Source organism: Mustela nigripes, chromosome 1 (genome assembly GCF_022355385.1).
Source record: "Mustela nigripes isolate SB6536 chromosome 1, MUSNIG.SB6536, whole genome shotgun sequence".
NCBI classification, from domain to species: domain Eukaryota; kingdom Metazoa; phylum Chordata; class Mammalia; order Carnivora; family Mustelidae; genus Mustela; species Mustela nigripes.
Window position 1 is genome coordinate 8,238,540 of NC_081557.1, and position 25,751 is coordinate 8,264,290.

At 48.5% G+C, this 25,751-nt stretch overlaps 2 protein-coding genes across 2 annotated transcripts; both read right to left on the reverse strand.

The window, feature by feature from the left end:
* Positions 1-238: 238 nt before the first annotated feature.
* On the reverse strand, positions 239-9,983 carry LOC132019736 (phospholipase A and acyltransferase 3-like). The gene is made up of 4 exons (XM_059403278.1): positions 9,908-9,983; positions 6,505-6,613; positions 5,494-5,762; positions 239-514 (listed from the first exon to the last, which is right to left on the reverse strand). The coding sequence occupies exons 1-4, from the start codon at positions 9,914-9,916 to the stop codon at positions 413-415; spliced, it is 489 nt and encodes a 162-aa protein (XP_059259261.1). The 5' UTR covers positions 9,917-9,983; the 3' UTR covers positions 239-412.
* Positions 9,984-10,997: 1,014 nt separating this feature from the next.
* Positions 10,998-12,186, reverse strand: LOC132006465 (inorganic pyrophosphatase 2, mitochondrial). Its single transcript, XM_059384268.1, has one exon. The coding sequence runs from the start codon at positions 12,086-12,088 to the stop codon at positions 11,171-11,173; it is 918 nt and encodes a 305-aa protein (XP_059240251.1). The 5' UTR covers positions 12,089-12,186; the 3' UTR covers positions 10,998-11,170.
* Between the last annotated feature and the right edge of the window lie 13,565 nt (positions 12,187-25,751).

Here is a 25,751-nt window from a genome sequence, read left to right on the forward strand (position 1 = left end):
GGCCCGTCAGTCAGGGCTGCGGGTCTCCCTTGCTGCTCCCCTGCCCCCCCACAACCAGAATTACCAGAATTACCCCAGCCTTGAGACAGCCAGAGCTGGGCTGACTCCTCCAGGACAAAGGCCACAGCCACAGAGACAAAGGGAGAGGACAGCGCCCAAGGCCCAGGGCGCCCGCTGGCGTGGCCAGGCCCCGAGCCCCGCTGCGCCCCCAACAGACTTGACGCCAGCCAGTTCCTGCTGCAGTTTCTCCAGTAAAGCGCTCCCTTGCTGGGCTTTATTTTATTCTGTAAAAATAAGCCTCACTATAAAACAGAATGAAACCCACAAACCCAACCGCAAAACCTCTGGCACAACCAGACCCGCTCAGTGGATAACGGGATAACGTCCCTGCCGATGGGTCAGGCCCTTCAACTTATTGCTTCTGCCGCTTGTTTCTTGAGAACATGACTCCAATGAGGCCCATGGCTGCCAAGCCCACTCCTGCGATGCCGGCCGCCACAACGACATCTCTGACCTGCAAGAGAGGGAGGGGGAGGTCACACGCTGTCGGGGATCCGAGGACGGGCGGTCTGTTCAACAAGAACACTCAGTTCCAGGAGACTCACGTGCCCCTTGGCCCACCCGACAACTCAGGAGTCAACACATACTGGCAGGGAAATGGGGAGAGGAGAGCTGGATGGGGACAGAACCCCGGGGTGGAGGCCGCTGGCCAGGGCTGTGCACGGGCCCAAGGCCAACTCGACCTACTCTGTGGGTATTTTAAGTCCCTAAATCCCCAGAGGGTGGTTGTGCAGAGGTCGAGGAGATGAAGGCCGGATGGCTGAGCTCCTGGCGGCCACCAGGCAGCCCTTGTGGCCAGGGGGAGGCCGTGCAGGAACGGCTCTCGACGACTTACCATGTCACACCTGTGTCCCCCGGGGGAGCAAGGACCTCTCCTGTGTCACTTGTCTTGTTCCTCGCTGCCTCCCCCACACCCGGTTCCGCCAGGCACAAGAGTGCTCTTTACCGGTTCTCAAAGAAATGACCCAACTCGGAGTAGGAGTGACGCTTTACCTCACATTATTAGTATTTCTGACTGCATGGCTCATACCAGGAAAAAGAAGTGTTGCAAAAATAAGAGTAGAGCGTGCCTGGGTGGCTCAGTGGGTTAAGCCTCTGCCTTCTGTTCAGGTCATAATCTCAGGGTCCTGGGATTGAGTCCCGCATCGGGCTCTCTGCTCAGCAGGGAGCCTGCTTCCCCCTCTCTCTGCCTGCCTCTCTGCCTACTTGTGATCTCTCTCTGTCAAATAAATAAATAAAATCTTAAAAAAAAAAAAAAAAGAGTAGATTTCAGGGTAAAAAGTCCCAAGTCAAATTTCACTCCCCCGGAAACCTGACAAAGAGTAAAGTAAGGCATTTGTTTTCGGTGTCATTTCACAAGGACCCACAGAACTCTAAATTCTAAGGCAGCAGTGGGAAAAGTTGAGGATCAACCCAAATTATAATGGGATCTTCGGGGAAGGTCAGCTACTGGCAACACCAAGCAGCTCTGGAAACGGGAAGAGAAGGAGCTTCAGCTGGGTCCCTGGGGCCCCCTCCCCCCACCCACCCACCCAACTACAACAGAAGTTGGAAGTTGACTCCTGCAGAGGGAGAAACAGAAAACCTGGGGGCCTGGGAATTGAGAAACGCATGTGAGGATGTGGCCAACATATCAAAAACAATGCTAATTGTGACTCTTGGCACTCCTACCCATCTCTGCTTCCAGAACACTACCTACCACAGAAGAGTCAGGAAGACCTTCCTGGGGGATCTGACCTGTCCAAGTGGAAACAAAAGTTACTTGGGGCACCTGGCTGGCTCAGTCAAGGGAGTGTGTGATTCTTGATCTCAAGGTCATGAGTTTACACCCTTCCTTGGGTATAGAAATTACTCAAATAAATAAATAAAACTTAAAAGAAAGAAAGAAAGAAAGGAAAGATACCAATATCGAGGATTCCCAAACAAACTACCCACCTGTATCGCCCAAGTGAAACTTAAAGTCAACAAGCCATTTGTCCCCCCCCAGTTCACTCGAAGCTTCCATTCAGCAGCAAACCCCCTTCATCATGAGCATGTCACCAAGATGTGCCAGAAAAGCCAGAAAAGGCAAAAACACAGATTCTCCCCTAGAACCTCCAGAAAAGAACAGAGCCCGGGGCACCTTGATTTTAGCCCCGTGAAACCATTTTCAGACTTCCGACCTCTAGGACTATGAGAAAATCACGTTGGGTTGTTTTTAGCCACTAAGTTTGTGGTCGCTTCAAGAAAGAAAGAAACCCTTCCCCAGTCCCAAAAGGAAATTCATAATATACCACAACACTCGGCTGTGAGTAAAATTTACATAAACATAAAACACTGAGTAGTAACTTAATAAAAATGTATAATATGGGCGCCTGGTAGCTTGGTTGGTTAAGCGTCTGCCTTTGGCTCAGGCCATGATCCCGGGGTCCTGGGATGGAGCCCCGCATCGGGCTCCCTGCTCAGCAGGGAGTCTGCTTCTCCCCTCCTCTGCCTCTTCCCCAGCTCTCTCTCTCACTCTCTCTCTCAAATAAAAAAATCTTTAGGGGCCCCTGGGTAGCTCAGTGGGTTAAAGACCCTGACTTCGGCTCGGGTCATGATCCCAGGGTCCTGGGATCAAGCCCCGCATCGGACGCTCTGCGAGGCAGGGAGCCTGCCTCCCTTCTCTTTCTCTGCCTCCCTCTCTGCCCACTTGTGATCTCTGTCTGTCAAATGAATAAATAAAAATCTTTAAAAATAAATGAATTTTTAAAAATCTTTAAAAAGTGTACAATATAAAAATTGAGTGTGACTGGGGGAGGGGAGGGAATGATGGTTTAAGCAATTTAACCTTCACTTAGCATAAGGAGTGGTCAAAAGAGCATATCTAAATTTTTTGAATAAAATGATGGTAGTGGGGCGCCTGGGTGGTTCAGTCGGTGAAGCATCTGACTTCAGCTCAGGTCATGATCCTGGGGTCCTGGGATGGGCCCTATGTCGGGATCCCTGCTCAGCAGGGAGTCTGCTTTTCCCTCTCCCCCTGCCCCTCCCCCACTTAAGTTCTCACTCTCTTTCTCTCAAATAAATAAAATCTTTTTTTTTTTTTAAAAAGCTGGTAGTGTACACGTATTGTTTAGAAATTCAGAAATAGGTAAATGCCAAGCTAAAAGAGAAAAGAATGGTGGCCTGGTGAGATGGGGAGGAGCAAAGAGGGGATTTTTGAGAACTGGCTATCTTTTTTTTTTTTTTTAATATTTTTATTTATTTATTTGAGAGACAGAGAGAGCATGAGAGGCGAGAAGGTCAGAGGGAGAAGCAGACTCCCCATGGAGCTGGGAGCCTGATGCGGGACTCAATCCCGGGACTCCGGGACCATGACCTGAGCCAAAGGCGGTTGCTTAACCAACTGAGCCACCCAGGTGCCCGAGAACTGGCTATCTTTACAACTTCCACGCTCGCATTACTTTGAAAATCTAAAACTTAAATTTTAAAAACTATTCCAGAAAAAAAAAAAAAGGACAAAGAAATAGCAGCCTGCCTCGTCAGCCCAGAAACCTGATACAAAATCTTTTTGCAACTTCCACCTTCAAATGCCAATGCCACATCTAAAAAAACTTGAAAGGTAAGAAGATGATGAGGAAACCATCCCACAGGGGAGGCAAAGACCACGGTGTTTTAGGAAGACGAGCAGGTGACTCAGAAAACATCCCAACACTTTAGTCTGTTGCCCTAATTTGCAGTCTGGCTGCAAGGCCAGTGTATCCCGCGGCCCTGTCCCCTGCTTCTTTCCCAGTCTCTGCGCCACAATGTCCTTAGGGCCCCCTTTTCAGCGCCTGCATGTTCCATCAGGTGCAGCAGCGACACTGAAGGGAACAGAACCCAGTGGAAACAGTTCAGATCAGCAAGAAACAGAGAGAAAGTTCAGCCTCTTCCTATTTCCAGCACTATCCGGGCACAGCTCTGGGGACACCAGACCCCGTGACAATGCAAATGGAGAGTCTGCTCTCATGGCCACTGTCCCCAATGAAGGCCCAATGACCCAAATCAGCAAAACCGTACTTTTTCCCACACGAGGGCGTGAAAGACAGTCACCAACATAGATCTAGAAATCTCACCCACGAGCCAAGCCAGGGGTTTAAGCAGAATCAAGAACAAGCAAAGAGAAAGATGTTTAATCATGATTTTATGCCAACAAGTCCAGTGAGGACCATGTACCCCAAATCCCAGGAATAAAAAATATGAAAATATGAACTTTGTACGCAAAACTAACGCCCTTACCTGACACGGTCGGCACTGCCCTTGCTCCCCTAAGCACAGAACTTGCCTAGATTGTATGCATGTGGCTGCCACAAACCCTTAATGACCATTAGAGAGAAGAATTTGGAGGTCTTCACGGGCTAAAAATAAATACATCTCGGCGCTGCTCCTAAGTGGGCCCCATGGGGCTGTGTGCCATGACAGGAAACACACCAGTGTCCCTGACATCACACGGTACCCAGAACTGAGGTTCCTAGCAGCCAGAGGCCAGGATGACAAGGTCTGGACGAAGCTACAGACCCAAGATGTGACTGCGAGTCAGTCTTTAACCTTCACGGTAGAGGTCATCAGGCGTGGCTTTGTGGCAGCCGCAGCGGCTTCGGGGGGGGGGGGGGTACCCACATGAAAGCTCTCGTTCCCAGCATTTTCCTTGCTAAATGATTTGTCAGGGTGGGAGAAACAGTCGCAGATAAGGGAGGAGGAACAATGTGCCCCTGGTTCTTTACAGAACCTCATGGAGGGAGAATGCAGGAGACAGCGACTTCGACTTCGCACAAAAGGAACTTTGTCGAGGAAATCAACAACAGCTCGCTGTGAGCGTGCTCGGTGCGGAGGCAAAGAAACCAAACACAAGACAGGGGGCCCTGGTGAGGGCGGGGGGGAGCGGGGGGGGGGGGGGGGGGGGGGGACACACTGACTTCTCAAGGGCCTGGCTGCTGGGGGAGCCTGATTACCGGAGCTCTGACCCCAAAAGGGCCGCAGGTGGGTGGCACAGGTCATAAAGCAGAATATTATGAAACACGAAAGCTGTCCTTCGTTAGAAGTGCTAAGAAATCTACTTTTTTTTTTTTTTTAAATGTGGATAAACAGGAATTCTACGAGACTACCGAGAATGAGCTGTTTATTCTCCGTGTTAAAGCCTCAGAATTGTTTTGGGAAAAGGAAACTTCTCATGTGCTTTCTTCACTTTGAGCAATGTTTAAGTGGGTAAAAGACAAACAGTGTTGTCCAAAACACAGGATTCTTCCCGGGCGGTGACTCACATCGTGGGTCATGGTGCACAACGGCGCCGGCCCACGGGGCCGACCTGCCCGTCTCCCCACCCTCGTCCCTACCCTGAGCGTGGCCTCCTCGGCCTTCTAGGTGCCCGATGCCCATCCCCCGCCGGCTGACGGAACGGTCTGGCTCCTGGGGATGGGGACGAAGCTGAGGACGCACCTGGTCACTGCGGGGGACTCCGTAGCGCAGCTCGTTCACGAAATGCTCGCAGTTCTCACAGGGCAGCGAATAGGGCAGCTCCTGCCCCACCAGCTCCTCCGCCCGCTGGACGATTTTGCTGGGAGGCAGTGGCGAGTACTTGTCGTCGTGTTTGTTATTGACCTGGTACTTGTCTCTGCCAACCACATCACACAGTAGTTCCTTCTTCACTATGGCCTTCTCGGTCAGGGTAGACATGATGCTGGCCGCACCAGCTCCTGCAACTTCGCCTAAGGATTCACAAAGAGAAAACAGAGGGATCCGTGCTGGGCAGGCCTGTAGGAGTCCTTCCACAGGCCCTTGGCACCATCCACAAGAGCATGAGCAGAGGGGAAGGGAAAAGGGAGCAGGGTCAGTCACAGGCTGTGTGGCTTTGGAGAAGGTGCTTGTGGTCTCTGGTCTCTGGGCCCTGGCTTCCTAAACTGAAATGAGGAGCGGTAACGTTTCTAAAGAAGTGGACCTTCTACACCTGTGGCTCCTCTGCGGCCCTCTTGGTTATGCATATATGGGCTGAGCACCCCCTTCTCCCTGGGGGAACAGATTATGAACCCTCTGTGATTCCCTCAAGGTCATAGTCCCTTGACAAGTACAAAGCTGATGACTGCAGAAAAGGGGGTGGATGAGGAGTTCCCACCCTTCTCGGAGCAGAGGGACCCAAGCCCCGCAGCAACTGCTAGAGGTGGGTCCCCAGGGAGACCCGGTAGGGACACACGGCTCTGCCCTTACTGAGGCTGAAAGGCTGGAAGGGGCAACCAAGCTCCAGAAATTAAACTCCCTATGGAGTACTATTCTGCCATGAAAAAAGATCTTGCCATTTGCGGCACCGTGAACGGACCTACAGGGTATTATGCTCAGCGAAATACATCAGACAGAGAAAGACAAATACCGTATGATTTCACTCATATACGGAATCTCAAAAACAGAACAAATGATTATAGAAATTAACAAAATAATACTTCCAACAGCGCTTACTTGGAGGAGCCAGGTGGATCACATAACCATCTCCCACATAGACAGCCCAGTGCTTGTAGCCAAAGCGGAAAATCTCAATCAGGTCTCCAGGTTTGGGTTCCTGACCAAACTGTAACACAAAAACCCAAGGTGGTGTAAGCAGCCTTCCAGGCAACAGTAGACAGCGCAACTGGGGCCCTGCAGCTTGGCCTGGGGACCCCACTGGGTGATGCTCACCACTTGGTGGGAGCCTGGCGTGGGAGGGAACTCCTGGGCCCTGTGGGGTCCTGATCCTGCCATCATGTTCCGGAGTTCCACACAACTGGGTGCTGGAAGCTTGGAGAAAATGTCCTTGTGGAATAGGGGAGTGGAGATTGATTCAGTGCGTGCATATTATGATGTATGCACGTGTGTGCATGCTCGCGTTGTATGGCATGCATGTGGGGGAGCACACATGTGTATATGTACATGTGGTGCTTGCGTGTTCTCTGTGTTGTGTTCCATGTACCTGCATATCAGTGTGTGCTGTATATGTTGGGATTGTGCATGTATGTGGGATACATCTTTTGTGTTGCATGGGGGTTTTCGTGTGTGTGTTGGGCATTGTCATGCACACACTAGTGTGTGTGTGTATGTTGGGTTTGCATGTATGTGTTGGGCGTACTCATGGGCGCATCTGTGTGTGTGTATGTCTGGTCTGCATGTGTGTGCTTGGTGTACTTGTGTGCACACCAAGTTGGTGAGCATGCATGTGCAGGTCCATTGTACACCTGCCCCTGTATGTGTGGACATGACCACCTGTGTGAAAACCCCTTCCAAGCCTGGGAGCCCCAGACCCCTCCCCAGTAGCCGGGGAGGCGAGTCAGCAGCTTCTCGACCCTCTGCACACCTCTTGAGCCTCAGTGGCCATGGCTGCACCAGGCACTTGCTCTCAGATTCTGTCCCCTCCAGCCCCAGGACACCCGCTGTTGGAGATGCCAACCCAAGGGACATGAGCTGACAGCATCCTGAGGGGACCTGAGGATCTGTAGGGCTGGCCAACTTCTGGCCCCGAGGGGGCCTGCACCCAGCATGCACAAAGCAGGCCTCTGTAGGCACTTTTTCTACAGTCCTGGGGGAAGGAAGCATCACCCCATTGCTCAGGTGGGCCACTGAGGATCAGAGAGACAGGGGCTTGGCCCAGAACACTCAGCTGGGCAGCGCTGAGCTGCCTCTTCTCCCCCTGATTTGCCCATGCCTCCCTCCGCATCCACACCACTTTCCTGCTCCTCAGTGCCCCTGCCCCCCTCCCCCCACCAGCTCCCAGGCTTCCACAGCATCAGATTGGAGAATGTTTCAGTTTCTCTTCCTTCTGTGCCTGCTTTCAGCAAACCACACCCCTCTGTCCCTCATTCCAGGCCAGCTAATCAGGGACCCAGGGTCAGCTTTCCTCAGTCCTCTTTGTCACGCCAATATCCAACTACCAAATCTAACCCTGGGGGCTTCTCCTGAATTCATGTCCTGGTCCACTTCCTACCCTCTGAACTCATCAGGACAGTCTCTGGGCCTGCCTCTAAATCCTCACAGCCGTGAGTATTATGTTTTTAAATTTTATTCATTCTAGTAATCACCACATCCAACACGGAGCTGGGTTCGACTCACGACCCTGAGATCAAGAGTCACATGCTCTTCTGATTAGCCAGCCAGTCCCTCAACTCTACAGCTTCTTGACTGTATCCCTTATGCCCACCCTGGCCTCCTGTCCCTGAAACCCCACATCCAGTCTCCCCAAGACCCACTGTGGCCTTCTCAAGGGGCACATCTCACTATGACCTTCCCATGGCCTCAGGGCTCAGTGCGCACACTTTGGGCAGCTCATCCTTCCTCACCGTCCCCGCCCTCTGTCCCCAGGTTGACTGGCTTGCCCTTCACCTCAACACAGAGCTGGCTCCTGTCTCTGGTCTTCTGCATATCTGTCTGTCTAAGTCACAGTCACCTCCTCACCCCCTCCCTTCCTCTTCTTTCCCACATCAGCATCCTTCTGAGAAGCTGCCCTCAGGGCCCCAGACTGCCTCAGCTGCCACTCTCTGGGCCCCCAGGTCCCTGGGACCTGTACCTCCCTCTGCATGCATCATGTCCTGCTGGGATTCCCTATGTTTGTCTGCACCTCCCTCTGGGCTTTGAGCTCCCCTGGGGCAGGATCCTGTATGTTGCCCCCCAGGATCCAGTGAAGGGTCTGGCCTGGAATGGGGCAGCAGAGGGACTCTGCATGGAAAAGGGGCTGGAGGGTCCGCGGGGCAGGGACATGGGGCCCTGCTCCTCCTCTCTCTCAGCCAGGGCACAGCAGGCCCAGGGATGGTTCCCATATTGGAATCAAAAGGGGATTTTTCACTCTGAGATTCTGTGTCTAACTAAGGTCAGCCCAGACCTTAGTTAGCTTAGTTAGCTCCTGCACAGGAGCTGCTGGCAGTTAAATGGTCAACCCAGCTGGCTTGGAGAAGGAGAGGTTGCCCGGGCAACAAAAGCCAGATTTATTTTGACAACAGTCCATCCCTTGGCCCACCCCCATGATCAGCTGGGTGCAGACTGGGCGGCTGCTTCTGAGAACGGCCTCATTTCCTGGAATTGCCTGAGTTCAACTCTTTCCCCTTCAGTGCACACCAACCGGGGAGCCGGCCTGCCCCTGCCTAGACCTGTGTAGATCTGCACATCAGGGCTGACAAGACGGGAGATCAGTCGGGGCACCTGGGTGGCTCAGTCAGTCAAGAGACTCTCTTAGACTCAGGTCTGATCCCAGAGTCCTGGGATCGAGCCCCGAGTTGGGCTCCCTGCTTAGCAGAGAGCCTGCTTTTCCCTCTCCCTCTGCCTGTAGATCCCCTTTCTCTCTGTGTCAAATAAATAAATAAAATCTTAAAAAAAAAAAAAAAAAACAAGCGAAAGGGAGGTCCGGAGTCAGAAAGCTGGAATTGCAGCATACCTACCGAGGCAGGACAGATGCCAAGGAGGGAAGAGCGGGCGGGGGGGGGGGGGGGGGGGAGAGCTGGGCAGGCACTGAACTCCATCCCCCTTGAGGGAGATAAGCATATTGGGGATCTCCTCACTCCCCAAGTCCTGGAATACCACCCCCCACATCCCCAGGCCCACACACCAGGTGCTTCCCAGCTCAGGTGAGCGAAGTCCCCAACCCACCACAGCTCCTTCCCCAGGAGCCCCTGCGCCCCGTGCTGAGCCAAAGGATGGAGGAGGCTCACTGGGCCCGAAGCCCTCACTGTCCTGCAGGAAAAGGGACTTTGAAACAACTAAGACTTTTCCATAACATCCTTCTAAAGCCTTTCCAAACTCTGGAGTTCAGTGTGCCAAGACCAGGAACCCAGACTCAGTCCCTTAGAGGAGGGGGCTGCCCTGCTGCTGGAGAGCCACAGATAGAAAGTCCCAGGAGGCTTACCTCAGCCATGGTGGTGTCTGCTATTCAGCTGTGTGTGGACCCACTTTTATAGCAACTTTGAGAGTTTTCCTTTCACTTTTCCTTTTGATACTCTTTAAAAAGTACTGCATAAGAATCTGTTTTCTTGAAACTTGAAAGTAGGCTCATTCCTAGCTTGGAGCCCAAAGCAGGACTCACATGGCTGACCCTGAGATCCAGACCTGATCTGAGGCCAAGAGTCATACACATAACCAGCAGATTCACTCAAAAGCCATCATAAACTTTCTTATTTTATTTTTTTAAGGAGAGTTAACATTTGCTCTATATGGAAGGGCCAGTGATTACCCAACTCAGAAGAGGGAATCACTGTGGCTTGTCCTTGAAACCAGGTCCGATCTGCTCACTGTAGGACATGCCAGTAAATGGAGAGAGACCAAGTGTTGGGGCATGGAAAATGATTTTTGTTAAGAAAGCTAGCTAAGAGAGAAGATGGCGTACTGATGGCCCCAAAATTCACCCTCCCAACTCCATGCAGGCAGGTCTTCTAAAGGAGAAGAGGAATGAAAAAGACACCTGCCAAAGCTTCCCCAGGCTTTGAGCCATCAATCAAATGTCTTCAATAAACCTGGGCCAGGTTCTTCAAGTTCCCTAAGAAACTCTAAACAGAACTGATTATTACAAGCTCATAGTAATGAAGGCTTAGGGAGTGACGTGAAAGAATGTGCTGGTTAGTTTATTTTGTGCAATGTGTCCGGTCTTAATTCAGTGTTCTCATTAAAATCTAAAGGTCAGCTAGTTCCCACATTCAGGTTTACCCCAAGGTCAGCGAGTTCCCCCAGTGCGCTTACAGCCTACGAATGGGTCTACTGTAGAGTAACAGGGGAGGGAGAAACGTTCAAAGCCAAGTGAATTCAAGATGGAGTTAGTCCTGCTACGGTCTCAAGCTACCTGGAGGCCAGCCGCCTTGGTCCGCTGCGGCTGCAACAGACGTGAGGGGCACGTGTTGACCTGGCAGTGTCCAAAGGCAGTGAAGGGAGATGTTTCTCATCACGTGTCTCTCTCTCTCTTTTTTATTTATTTATTTATTTATTTATTTATTTATTTATTATTTTTTTTAAATATTGGTCTTTATTTACATATTGTGTATCTCGAATAAGGCTGGGGGGAAAAGTTTCAACAGGAAGTCAGTAAATTCTCATAGATCTGCCTGTTGCTAGAACTTGGGGAGAGGGAGTTGAGTCCTTGGAGATTGGAGTCTTCATGGCAGAACTTCAAATGTTCAAATCACTTGCCAAGGAAGTGCCACACTTGCTCTTCTTCTTTACTTCCCTTATTTGGTGATGATGACACCAGTTCAACTATTGATCTTGCTTCCTCTTGAGTGCAATGGAAAGGGCTGTCACATACCTGCACATTTGTGCAACTTATAGCCCCTCCATCACACTTCTTCATAAGCAATGTTTTCCAACATTCATGAGTAGATTTAATAACTTCAAGAGCAAAAGCCTTGTTTTTGAATTCTCCATTAAAAGCAAACTGGTTTTCAGGTTTTCCTTCTGGCACCTTATAAAATCTAAACCAATTAAGCGTAGCTTCCAAGTAACCTGGTTTGTATTTCTTAACATCATCAATATCATGAAACTTTGAGGCTTCGGGATCATTCACATTGATAGCAATTATTTTCCAATCTGTTTCACCCTGATCAATAAGAGCCAAAATTCCAAGGATCTTGACATGAATAATCTCTCCACAAGAAAGAACCTTTGAGCCTATTTCACAAACATCAATAGGATCATTATCTCCACAGCAGTCTGTACTCTTATCTTTTTGATGGGGATCTTCCCAAGTCTGTGGGAGGGCACCATAATTCCAGATATAACCCTTGTGAGGAAAGATATTTGCCACATAGCGTAGCTTGCCATTCTTTATATCTTGTTTAATGGGATTCAATGGCTCCTCTGTGGCAATCTCCATTTTAGCATTTGTCCACCGAGGTACTTCTACAACCATATTAAACAAATTCTCATGTTCATCATTTCGTGCTCTCTTTGTAGGAATGCCATTTTCCTCCGTTGAGTCCACCTTGAGAGGAATATCATGAAAGGGGGAAATGTAGTGACCAGCTACATTCTTGAAGAAGAGGCGGTAATCGGGGGAGTAGAGCTGGCCGCGCTCCTCCGTGCGGTAGAAGGCCTGGGCCATGGCGCCGTGCGGCCCAGGCCCTGCACTCTTTCCCCGGGGCAAGCGGGCGGCGGCGGGGGGTCCCGCGCGCCAGCCCCAGCCGGTGCGCAGGAGCGGCAGCAGCGACTCTCTCTCTCTTTTTAAAAAAGATTTATTTATTTGTTTGATCTTGAGAGAGGGCATGTGTTCGTGTGAGCATCAGGTGAGAGGCAGTAGGAGAGGGAGACAGACTTCGAAGCCAGCTCTGTGCTGAGCTTGGAGCCGGACGCAGGACTCGAGACCATGACCCTGAGATCAGGACCTGAGCTGCAACCAAGAGTCCGACGCCCAACCGATTGCATCACCTATCACGTGCCTCTGGGTTTCTGGGAGTTACAGCTTTCCCGTCACCCCCTGACTGTCTCATTCCCGCCCTTCACTGCCTGGAACTGGGTCACCTTTCTTCTCCTAAACCAGTCGAGGGCTTCCTGGGCAGTCTCAGAATGCTTCCAGCCTGTCACCTGGATCTGCAGAGGGGCTCCTGCTGCCCCGTGAACAGCAGGGCTCTGTGAGCCTGGGAGAAGGCCAGCGACCATGTGTGTGGTGGGGGCGGGATGGGGAGATGGCCCCTGGCTAGGTCACCAGCACTTAGGATGCGCTTACCTGCTTCCCATCCACTGTCATAACGGCTTTATTATAAGGCTACAAAGAGGCTGCAGCTGGTTTTCAGACAATCACACTGGTTTCCCACAGGGTCTGGCGGGAGAAGCCGGGGCAGTCGGCTTAGCGGCCGGCAGAGAATGAAGCAGGCTTGCTGCTGTGAGCAGGACCTCCATCAGAATGAGCTTATGCTTGGGGGGCTCAGGGAGGGCACCCCCTCTACTAACGTCATTCTCTGGCTTCAGGTTCTTTGGACCCAAGATCCTGATGGTCCAAGATCTATTGGTTCCTTTGGTCTTGGCCCCAGGCCCGCACTATCCATCTGCTTCCAAGTGAGCTTTATTTCTGAAAGGAGCCTAAGAGTCTGGAGGGACCGAAGCAGGCTTTCCTAAGATGGGCCACCTTGGCATGAAGATTATTTTCCTGTTAAAGGCAATCAGATTTAGCAGTAGATTCAGGAAGTGGTCTTTACCTCTCCCATAAATGCCTAAAAGAATTTATTAGGAGTCCTGCTCCAGGAATAGAAGTGTACTTATCACCATAGATAAGTACATTATACTATGAACTAAGTATGGTAAACAGGGAGGGACCTAGTAAGGCAGGTTTGAACAACAGTCTCTATGTCCCATCATCTCTGGGTGGTCCAGCAAATATTTACCAAACATTTACTTTTTCATCTTCTGTTGAAGTGCATATCTTCTTTCAGTTTCAGACCTCTCCCCCTTAGTTCAGAATGACATATATACCCCATGTTGCCCTACTGTCTTTGGAATTTCCATGTCTATGTGGATTCCCCACATGCACAAAATTAAATTTTATTTTTCTCCTGTTAATCTGTCTCATCTCAATTTAATTATTTTTTTTAAAAAGGTGTATTTATTGGGGCACCAGGGTGGTTCAGTGGGTTGAAGCTTCTGCCTTCGGCTCAGGTTGTGATCCCAGGGTCCTGGGATTGAGACCCGCATCAGGCTCTCTGCTCAGCAGGGAGCCTGCTTCCCCCTTTCTCTCTGCCTGCCTCTCTGCCCACTTGTGATCTCTGTTTGCCAAATAAGTAAATGGAATCTTTAAAAAAAAAAAAAGGTGTATTTATTTATTTGAGGGGTGGGGTAGGGGATGAGACAGAGGAAGTAGGAGAGAGAGTCTTAAGCAGATTCCAAGCTGAGCAGGGAGCCCAACATGGGGCTTGAGATCACGACCTGAGCTGAAATCAGGAGTTGGACACCTAACCCAACTGAGCCACGCAGGTCCCCCTCAATTTAATTCTTAGTCAGCTAGAAGGACCTTGAAAGGGTAGAGGATATTCTTCCTCCCTGACAAGTCATGACCTTTCACCTCCCTGCATTGAGGTCATGTTCAAAATGGAAAAAGAAAAAAAGATAAGTGTCAAGTAAGGTCTTCTTTCTTTTAGGAAGTGTCACATTGGGCAACTGCCTCTCTTGGTTAGTGTCTTACCTCCTCTTTAAGAGTGAGGACTCCACCATGAGTCTGTGGACCTAGAGTCTCAGAAGGGATGTGGCTCTGGCCATCGCTGGCCCAGCCGGAGCCCCCTCTGACATTGGACTTCTGTTTCTGAGGCCTGTCTTCAGGTTCAAAGTGGTTAGGTGGATTTTGCAGCTGAGGTCTGACCCCCTCAGCTGTTCCTCTTGTGGCTCCCCATCTGGAGCAGGACTCTGGGCCAAGCCATGTGCCACTTAAAAAGCACAGGAGAGGCTCTACTTTGCAAGCAAGCAACATAAGTGAGAGGTGAGTCCATGGAAACAGACTCCTGATTTCAATAGGGGTGATGCGATCCCAAACCAGAGACATTTAAACACGTTAGACAAGGTTCCCTGAGACAAAAAAACGTTGGAGTATGAATAAAAATTGTTTGCTCACAGGCATCTTCGGTGGCAGGGATGTGGTCAGTCGGTCCCTAGAACAGAAAACAATTGAGGAGTCAACTCATTCTTACTGGAGTTGCACAGCTGAGAATCCTTTATGTCTGGAGTCAGAAGCCTGATGCAGAATTACGGCGTCTTACTCAGTAGCCAGACCTGAGTCGGATCACAGACCCAGATCTCCTCCAGAACAGCAGACACCAACTTACTTTGAAGAAAAGCCCTATGAAAACATCGCAAGTATGTTCTGTACATATTCCTCCCGATTTTACTCCTAGGGATCCATGGCAGGTATCAGGAAACTGTGACTGGAGAGGAACATGTCTAGAATTTTCAGAGATTAAAAAAAACAAAAAAAAACTGGCTTAAAGCTAAGGAAATCCCTGGATTATATCCAGCAGACTACCAGGTTTATAAGTGGAATTTTCCATCTTAGAATATAAACCCATCCTGTATATCCTGTGTTTTTTCACTTATTCCCCAAGGCGTAATTGGGAGGGATGTAGCAACAGTTGTTAGATCCCCTTATATTGTCTTTGATCCTTTGATCCTTTCTTATGCAGAAAGAGCCAAAAGAAAGCAACTGGAAGGAAGCCAAAAGCAATATTCCACCCATGAAAGAAATGCTGGGGACCTAGCAGTTTCCCCAGTATGATTCACTGCACACCAAGCCCCCTGTGGGTGCGTGTGCCAACAGAACTTAAATCCCTCTTTGCACTTAGGGAGGAAGGTCAGTTTTTAAATTCTAAATTGGGAAGCAGGATCCACAATGTTGGGACTATCGACATGTGGAGAGTACACTCAAGAGAATTTGGAGGAGTACCGGGTTCCAGTGGCTCCTTGTCTATAAACTGCTATGAAATGGCACTTTCCAGACCTCGCTTTGGGGCGGGGGAACCAAAAGAGAGCATGAAAAATCCACACTGGGTCAGCAAAGAACAGATACAAGGAAAGAACAGTCCCTTAGGAGAAGACAAGGGAGAGGCTCCCGCGGCGCACAGGGCTGCACCGTATTCAGACTTGCTTGACCTGAATTTCAGAAGGAACTCGTCTGATTGGTTTGAATGTAGTTATTGCCTGTAGATACTCTTCCACTGAACACTTTTTTTGTATAGAGCCCTGGCCCACACTATTGTTTCCTCAAATAGTCACTTACTTGTACCTCCCAGTCCTCCTCCTCCCCCTCCTCTTCTTCTTCTTCCTCTTCTTATGCCTGTTTTTTGCACTTTTAATTTTTTTAATTTTAATTTTTTAATTTTTACTAACATAAAGTGTATTATTTGTTTCAGGGGTACAGGTCTGTGATTCATCAGTCTTGCACAATTCACAGAACTCACCATAGCCTCACCATAGCACATACCTTCCCCAGTGTCCATCACCCAGCCACTCATCCCTCGCACCACCCCCTCCACTCCTTTGTTTCCTGAGATTAAGAGCCTCTTACGGTTTGTCTCCCTCTCTGGTCTTGTCTTGTTTCATTTTTTCTCCTCTTCCCCTGTGACCCTCTTCTGCCTCATTTCTCAAATTCCACGTATCAATGAAATCATATGATAATTGTCTTTCTCTGACTGACTTATTTCGCTTAGTATAATACCCTCTAGTTCCATCCATGTCATTGCAAATGGCAAGATTTCATCTTTTCATGGCTGTGTAATGTTCCATTGTATATATAGACCACATCTTCTTTATCCATTCATTTGTCAATAGGCATCTGGGCTCTTTCCATAGTTTGCCTATTGTGGACATTGCTGCTACAAACTTTGGGGTGCACGTGCCCTGTCGGTACACTATCTTTGTATATTTGGTGTAAATACAAAGATACTATCTTTGTATCTTTGTCTCTTTTATCTGGGTCATAGGGTAGCTCTATTTTCAACTTTTTGAGGAGCCTCCATATTGTTTTCCAGAGTGGCCGCACCAGCTTGCATTCCCAACATTGAAGGAGGGTTCCCCTTTCTCTGCATCCTTGCCAACATCTATTTTTTCCTGACTTGTTCATTTTAGCCATTCTGATTGGTCTAAGGTGGTATCTCACTGTGGTTTTGATTTGTATTTCCCTGACACCAAGTGATGTGGAGCACTTTTTCATGTGTCTGTGGGCCATTTGGATGTCTTTGCAGAAGTATCTGTTCATGTCTTCTGCCCATTTCTTGATTGGATTATTTGTTCTTTGGGTGTTGAGTTTGATAAGTTCTTTATAGATTTTTGGATACTAGCCCTTTATATGATATGTCACTTGCAAATATCTTTTCTCATTCTGTCAGTTGTCTTTTGGTTTTGTTGACTATTTCCTTGGCTGTGCAAAAGCTTTTCATCTTGATGAAGTCCCAATAGTTCATTTTTACCCTTGCTTCCCTTGTCTTTGGTGATGCTTCTAGAAATAAGTTGCTGTGGCTGAGATCGAAGAGGTTGCTGACCATGTTCTCCTCAAGGATTTTGATGGTTTCCTGTCCCACATTTAAGTCTTTCATCCACTTTGAGTCTATTTTTGTGTGTGGTGTAAGGAATGATTGTTTCCTTCTTCTGCATATGGCTGTCCAATTTTCCCAACACCATTTGTTGAAGATAATGTCTTTTTTTTTTCCTTTGGACATTCTTTTTTGCTTTGTTGAAGATTAGATTACCTTAGAGTTGAGGGTCCATTTGTGGGTTCTCTATTTCTGTTCCATTGGTCTATGTGTCTGTTTGTGCCAGTACCAGATTGTCTTGATGATTAGAGCTTGAAAGAGAGCTTGTAATAGAGCTTGAAGTCCAGAGCTGTGATGCCACCAGTTTGCTTTTCTGTTTCAACATTCCTCTGGCTATTCAGGTTTTTTTCTGGTTCCATACAAATTTTTGGATTATTGTTTCCATTTCTTTGAAAAAAGTTGATGGTATTTTGATAGGAATTGTATTAAATGTTTTGATTCCTCTAGGTAGCACAGACATTTTCACAATACTTGTTCTTCCAAACCATGAACATGTTTTTCTATTTCTTTGTGTCTTCCTCAATTTTTCATGAATATTCTATAGTTTTCTGAGTACAGATTCTTTGCCTCTTTGGTTAGATCTATTCCTAGATATCTTGTGGGTGTGGGTGTAATTGTAAATGAGATCAGCTCCTTATTTTCTCTTTCTCCTGTCTTGCTGTTGGTGTATAGAAATGCAACTGATTTCTATACATTGATTTTATATCTTGTCAATTTACTAAATTCCTGTATGAGTTTTAGCAGTTTTGGGGTAGAGTCTTTTGGGATTTCCACATTATATATCATGTCCTCTGCAAAGAGGGAGAGTTTGACTTCTTTTTTTTTGCCAATTCAGATGCATTTTATTTCTTTTTGTTGTCTGATTGCTGAGGCTAGGACTTCTAGTACTATGTTGAATAACAGTGGTGAGAGAGAGTGGACATCTTTGCCGTGTTCCTAACCCTAGGGGACAAGCTCTCAATTTTCCCCCATTGAAAATGATATTTCCTGTGGGTTTTTCATAGATGGCTTTATGATACTGAGGTATATACCCTTTATCCCTACACTGTGAAGAGTTTTAATCAAGAAAGAATGCTGTATTTTGTCAAATGTTTTTTGCTTCAATTGAGAGGAACATATGGTTCTTGTCCTTTCTTTTATTAGTGTGATGTATCATGTTGATTGATTTGCAAATGTTGAATCACCCTTGCAGCTTAGGAATAAATCCCATTTGGTGGTGGTGAATAATCCTTTTAAGATACTGTTGGATCCTATTGGACAGTGTCTTGGTGACAATTTTGGCATCCATGTTCATCAGGGATATTGGTCTGTAATTCTCCTTTTTGATGGGGCCTTTGTCTGGTTTGGGGATGCTTCGTAAAATGAGTTTGGAAGTTTTCCTTCCATTTCTATTTTTTGGAACAATTTCAGAATAGGTATTAATTCTTATTTAAATGTTTGGTAGAATTCCCCTGGGAAGCCATCTGGCCCTGGGGTCTTTTTTGTTGGGAGAATTGAGACTGTTTCAATATCTTTGCTTGTTGGGGTCTGTTTAGGTTTTCTATTTCTTCCTGGTTCAGTTTTGGTAGTTTACACGTCTCTAGAAATGCATCCACTTCTTCCAGATTGTCTAATTTGTTGATACATTGTTGCTCATAATATGTTCTTATAATTGTTTGTATTTCTTTGGTGTTGGTTGTGATCTCTCTTCTTTCATTCATGATTTTACTTATTTGCGTCCTTTCTCTTTTCTTTTTTAGGAGTCTGGCCAGGGGTTTATCAATCTTATTAATTCTTTCAAAGAACTATCTCCTGGTTTTGTTGATCTGTTCTACTGTTCTTTTGGTTTCTATTTCATTGATTTCTGCTCTAATCTTTATTATTTCTCTTCTCCTCCTGGGTTTAGGTTTTATTTGCTGTTCTTTTCCCAGCTCCTTTAGCTCTAAGGTTAGGTTGTGTATTTGAGAACTTTCTTGTTTCTTAAGAAAGGCTTGTATTGCTATATCCTTTTCTCTTCGGACAGCCTTTGCTGCATCCCAAATGTTCTGAACAGTTTTGTTTTCATTTTCATTTGTTTCCATTGAATTTTTTCAATTCTTATTTAACTTCTTGGTTGACCCATTAATTCTTTAGTAGGATGCTCTTTAGCCTTCATATATTTGAATTCTTTCCAATTTTCCTCTTGTGATTGAGTCTGAAAATATGCAGGTAATGATCCCAATCTTTTGGTACCAATTGAGACCTGATTTGTGACCCAGGATGTGGTCCATTCTGGAGAATGTTTCCTTGTGCACTAGAGAAGAATGTGTATTCTGTTGCTTTGGGATGGAATGTTCTGAATATATTTATGAAGTCCATGTGGTCCAGTGTGTCAATTAAAGCCCTTATTTCCCTGTTGATCTTTTGCTTAGATGATTTGTTCATGTCAGTGAGAAGACTGTTAAAGTCCCCTACTATTCTTGTATTATTAATGGATGGGCTTTAAAAAAAAGCATAGAAGATACCAGAGATTCCATTTCTGGAGAAATAAAATCTAACCAAGTCGAAATCAAAAAGGCTATTAATGAGGTGCAATAAAAAAAAAATGGAGGCTCTTACTGCTAAGATAAATGAGGCAGAATTAGTAGATATAGAAGACCAAATGATAGAGAATAAAGAAGCTGAGAAAAAGAGAGATAAATAACTACTGGATCATGAGGGGGGAATTTGAGAGATAAGTGATACCATAAGACAGAACAATATTAGAATAATTGGGATCCCAGAAGAAGAAGGAAGAGAGGCAGGGGGTGGAAGGTAGAAGGTATATTGGAGCAAATTATAGTGGAGAATTTTCTTAGTTTGGGGAAGGAAACAGGCATCAAAATCCAGGAGGCACAGAGAACCTCCCCCTCAAAATCAGTAAAAATAGGTCAACACTCTGACCAGTCTAATAGTAAAACTTACAAATCTCAGAGACAAAGAGAAAATCCTGAAAGCAGTTCAGGAAAAGAGGTCTGTAACCTACAACGGCAGAAACACTAGATTGGCAACAGACCTATCCACAGAGACCTGGCAGGCCAGAAAGGGCTGGCATGATATATACAGGGCACCAAATAAGAAAAATATGCAGCTAAGAATACTTTATCCACCTCGGCTGTCATTGAAAATAGAAGGGGAGATAAAAAGCTTCCAGGACAAATAAAAACGAAAAGAATTTGCAATCACCACACCATCCCTACAAGAAATATTGAAAGGGGTCCTCTAAGCAGAGAGAGCTTAAAAGTAACATAGACCAGAAAGGAACAGAAACAATATGCAGTAACAGTCATCTTACAGGCAAAACAGTGGCACTAAATTCATATTTCTCAATAGTTATCCTGGATGTAAATGGGCTAAATGTCCCAATCAGAAGACACATGGTGTCAGACTGGATAATAATTAAAAAAAAAAAAAAAAAAAAAGACCCACTGATATGCTGACTTCCCAGTCTTCTCATGGCTAGAATCCTGATTGGTCTGGGAAACCAAAATGGGCCCCTGCCTCAGAGAATGATGATGACTACAAATAGCCAGTTTGTCTGAAATGTTTCTGGGAAAGATTTTGCTCCCTGGTAAAAAGAGACACATGATAAATAACCTTGTATTCTGCCTTTGGACACAGTCATGTGAGAATGGGACATATGGAGCTGCTGCAGCCATTTTGTCCCCATGAAGGCTGATACTGTAGACACCGAGAAGAACGTGATTGATGACAGGAGGAGGGTAGGGGTGTGCTTGATGTTATCATGGGTCCTCTGACAAGCCCCGCCATCTCTTGGCTTCTTGGTATACAAGTGATAGTGATATTTCCTCACTGCTGAATCTGTTGTAGCTTAATTCTGTTACTTTTAGCTGAAGATGTTCCAGTGAATGCAGTGTATACTTTGTGCCCAAGAGAACCTAACCTAGATCCCATCTGTGCTTTTTGCTGTGGAAAAAAATCACTCTCCAGTCCCTTCCAGCCAAATACCTCCTGGTATTTAAGTTTCTGAAGGGCCATGGAAAGAATGTCCTTGCGGTAGACAGGATCCCCTGTTATGCTCCCTTACCGTAAAGATGATATCTCCCTGCCATTATCATGGGACTTGTCCATGTTCCTCACAGACTTCGGGCTTGGTCATGGGATTTGCTTTGGCCGAGGGGAGCAAACAAGCATACATTTCGATTCCCACATCTGAGCAGAAGTTTTAAACGAGAGTGCATGGTTAGGCTCGGCTTCTTCGGCTCTTGTGTCCTTTATCACAAGACATGTCCCAGCTAGAGGCTGCTCCTTCCACTGGGATACCAGGATGCAAACTCAGCAGAGCCCAGAAGATTCTCAGCTGACCCCAGCCCCCGGGTGACGGGAAGAAGGAAGTGGTTGTTGTGCTAAGCCTCTGAGCTCCTGGGGTTGTTTTTTGGCACTGCAAAGCTGATGAAATCCTCAGGTGGGGGAGGTTGTGCCGGCTTCAAGACTGGGTCAGGGGTGGCTGCCCAGAGACACTATTTCTCTTACACTTCTGTGTGTCGAGAGTCCCTGTGTGATTGTCCATCATAGTCATTTTTTAGGCTTCAGAGTTTTGTTCACTGCTTGGTTAGTGAGTGATCGACTCTGAGCAGGGCAGCATGAAACCAAAAGTGAGATTCTCAGAGTTCATCTGGAAGGCGGGGCAGGAGAGCAGCAGGTGTCACACTTGCTTAACCTCCACTCCCTGGAAGTGGAGGTTTACTCCGAGTCCTCCTGCTTATAAAGGAAAATCTACAGTGAGTTGCTCCCTCAGTCTGCATTGTTGGTCTTGGGGAGAGTGGGCACCAGCTGCTATTTTGAAAACTCGTATGAATATTCCATTCTTATAAGAAAGCGTGCTTTCTCTGGGGGGCTATGAGGTCTTGGCCGAGGGGCTATGTGCTGTCTGTGTCCACAGGGCTCCATCGCATGCCTGGCTTGTAGGGAGGGGGAGTCATGGTGAGTGACACGTGAAGGAAGCTGGGTCTTGTTCTAGAAGCTGTGCCTGTCTGGGCCGTGAGGGCCCAGCGTGCTCACACTCAGTTCACAGGAGAAGCCTCTATTCGGGGGAAGGCTTGGGGAGGTGAACTAATCCCCTCTCTGCCTGCCTCTGCTCCTGGCCAGGGTTTGGAGCTCTGCTCTTCCCCCAACAGCACGTGGGTCGCTCCCCTTCCTTCTTCTGTCCTTCCTTTCGGTTCCGCACCAGTCTCACCCATTGGGTGATCGAAGTTGCAGGCAGGCTCGGTTTCTGTTCTGTGGTTTACCGCTGAAAGACACAAGATACGTCTGTACGTTTATTCCAGGAAATGGAACAATTCCTTTTGTCTTATAACCTGGAAAAAGAAAGGCTGTCTGGAAGGAAACTCGAAAGAACTGTCCTGTGTCCCCATCCAGATAGGGGTCAAGCTCCGAATTTGGCTCGTGATGATGATGAAGTCCCAGAACCTAAGTCAGGTTCGGTGGGATGAGGAGGTTTGGAGCCGACGACTAAAGAAAGAATTCTTAAGACGTCGTTGGTGCAAAAGGTGATTTATTAGAGCACGGGGACAGGGCCCGTGGGCAGGCGGAGGTGCGGCTGCCCCGGGTTGTGAAGGTGGGCATGTTATATACCCCACGGTTGGGGGGGAGGTGGTGAAGGAATGGGGGATTTCGACAGAGTTCTCACATGCTAGGGAGGGTCTACAAGGTGCCGGGGGGAGTCTTTGCCATTATGGCTTGATCAATGTCGTCTTTAGGTCAGGCACTAACATCAAGATAATGGGGGATTCTTGGTGGGGCATTATGATCCGGCCATCATCTACATTCCTTTCTACCCCAATCTCCTCCAGTTTATGGTGGGAGGGGGATATTAGGGCTTCAGGAACCAAGTTATTTGCCTCTGGAAATTTGTGCTATTGATAAGGTAACCTCCCTGTTTAGGTCTCTAGGACATCTTGTAGAGCAAGGGAGATTCCTGTTCTGCAGGATTGCGATCTCTGCAAGTTAACCATTTATCGTTTTATGGCAGTCAGGGGTGCCTGAGGAATGCCACACATATGGAGGGGAGCAGGTGAAGAGGGGGTGCAAGGCGCCAGCTTTTGCTGTGTCCTCAGCCAGCCTCCTGCTCCCTCATCAATGACAGTAGCTGGCTGGGCCCTTCTGTATTTAGAGATGAAGTAAATTGAGGCCTTGTGTTCAGCACTCCCAGGCCTGCCGTGTCCCAGCTGAGAGAAGGGAGTCGCTCGGCCCCATGTCCCTGCCCCGCAGCCCCTCCAGCGCCTTTTCCATGCAGAGTCCCTCTGCCGCCCCCCATTCCAGGCCAGACCCTTCACTGGATCCTGGAGAGGAAGGAGCCTGGGGGCAACATACAGGATCCTGCCCCAGGGGAGCTCAAAGCCCAGAAGGAGGTGCAGACAGACACAGGGAATCCCAGCAGAACACGATCCATGCAGAGGGAGGTACAGGTCCCAGGGACCTGGGGGCCCAGAGAGTAGCAGCTGAGGCAGTCTGGGGCCCTGAGGGCAGCTTCTCAGAAGGATGCTTGATGTGGGGGAGAAGAGGAAGGGAGGGGGTGAGGAGGTGACTGTGACTCAGACAGACGGATATGCAGAAGACCAGAGACAGGAGCCAGCTCTGTGTTGAGGTGAAGGGCAAGCCAGTCAACCTGGGGACAGAGGGCGGGGAGGGTGAGGAGGGCTGAGGAAGGGCTGGTCAGCGGGGCCTTTGAGCTGCCCAAAGTGTGTGCACTGGTAGGCCATGGGAAGGTCATGACCAGATGTGCTCTTTGGGAAAATCACAGTGGGTCTTGGGGAGACTGGATGTGGGGTAGCAGGGACAGGAGGCAGGGGGACTGGTCAAGAGGCTGTGGGGTCATGGAAGCAGGGACAGGGGCTGCCCTGAACCATGTCAAAGGGTGGGAAAGGGATGAGGAGGAGAATTCAGGAGAAACTTCTAGAGTTAGCATGGACTGGACTTAGTGGCTGAACACAGGTGGCAGGGGTGGAGGTGGGGTGGAGGGAAGGGGTGTGTGAGGAAGATGGTGGCCTTCGGATGGCTCTCTTTTGGGATTGGGAAGCCTGGAATGAGGGGTTGGAGTGTAGGATGTCACTGTCCAGATCAGGAACATAGAAGAAGAGGAACAGAAAAGATATTGATCCTTGCCACTGGGGTGTCCTGGGTCGAATACTGACATCAAGGAACGGGGTCTGGAAGACAGGGCCATGGGGCCACTAGTGGGAGATGTGGGCAGAGGAGGGACCCAGCTCAGCCTTTTCACACAAGTGACCTTGAACAAATCACCATCCTCCAGGATCCCAGTTCCTGCCTCTGAACAAGAGGCACATAATGCTTCTTTCTCAGGTTGTGCAGGTGGGAAGTCTGGTTGGCAGAGGTCCACCCCCTGCCTACAGCTCTGTGGCCCCCGAGATCCCGCTCCTTGGCCGAGCTGGCTGTCAGGACCTCCGCCAAGACAGAAGAAAAGCATCCCAAGGCCAGGAGCGGATGGAAGGGAGGGCCTTGACATGGGCGTGGACACCACGAGCAGTGCGGGGGGGTGGCTCACGGCAGGTCTGCAAGGAGGGAGGGGCTCAGCGGGGACTTCCCAGTGTTGCCTTGGCCAGCTGTGGTGCTAGGATAGGTCAGAAAGATGCTGGGACGTACGTTGTCATGACAACATACGGGCAGAAACACAGCCACACACGCACGTGCATGTGAACCCACATCCGAGTGAACGTGTACTCCCGGAACACCCCCTCCTTTTCCACGACTCGGAGGTGGGGGAGTGGGTTGTTTTTGCCAGATTCCAGTGTCTGGCACCTGTGCAAAGGGAGGCAGCAGGGCCAAGCATCCCTCATGCGACAAGCGCTCGCACCTCACTGTTCTCCCCCATGCGCCGATGGAGCAGACCAGACGCCAGACCCGGAGACCGGCTGGAGATTTTTCAGACTGGCTGTGAGCACGGGGCCAACCACAAGGGGGATGGGAACGTAGCCCCTGCAAGCGGGAAAATGTTTTCTCTTTAGACATCAATGCTTGGGTTTAGAAGCATGAGCAAGTGCCTATTTGTTCTTTCCTATGAAACCCCTTGGATTCTTTGGAAATAGAAAATTCTGGACCTTTATTTTCTACAGGATGAGATTTGGTGTACATCAACTGAATTGCATTTGTTTGTTTGTTTGTTTGTTAAGGCAAGCCCTCGCGTGGGTCCCAAACAGAACTTGTTTGCAAAACGGTCCACACAGCGTCAGCCTGGCCCCATGGAGACACCGGGCCCTTCAGAATCTGTGAGTTCTGCTTCTGACTCCTGGTGCCACAGCGATGCCCCCCAGAGTGAAGAGTGTGTCTGTCTACAACTCCCAGTAGGTTCTGCACATCCTAAAGCAACCGAGTCAACAACCCCATGACCACCACCAGCTCTGGCGTGTGTAGACAAGGTCATTAGTTCTGTGAAGGAGAAGATCCTCGAACGGAGGGCGTCCACCTGTCTGGAAAGTGATGGTGAGGACTTCATCACCGATCTGAAATGTGTCCTCACAGGGGAGATGTCAACTCCTAGGGTTCTGCTCGTGCTGGGGGAGGGGCGTTGGCAACCTTGGCGGGGAGGGTGGGTGCGGATTAGTATCTCTTACACTTCCAGCAGCCACCATTCTGGAGTTGGAGTTCCAACTCAGTATGAGGCATTTTAAGTGCCTGTGACTCCTAAAGTCACCACCATCCTGCTGGATTAATGGGACTGCCCAT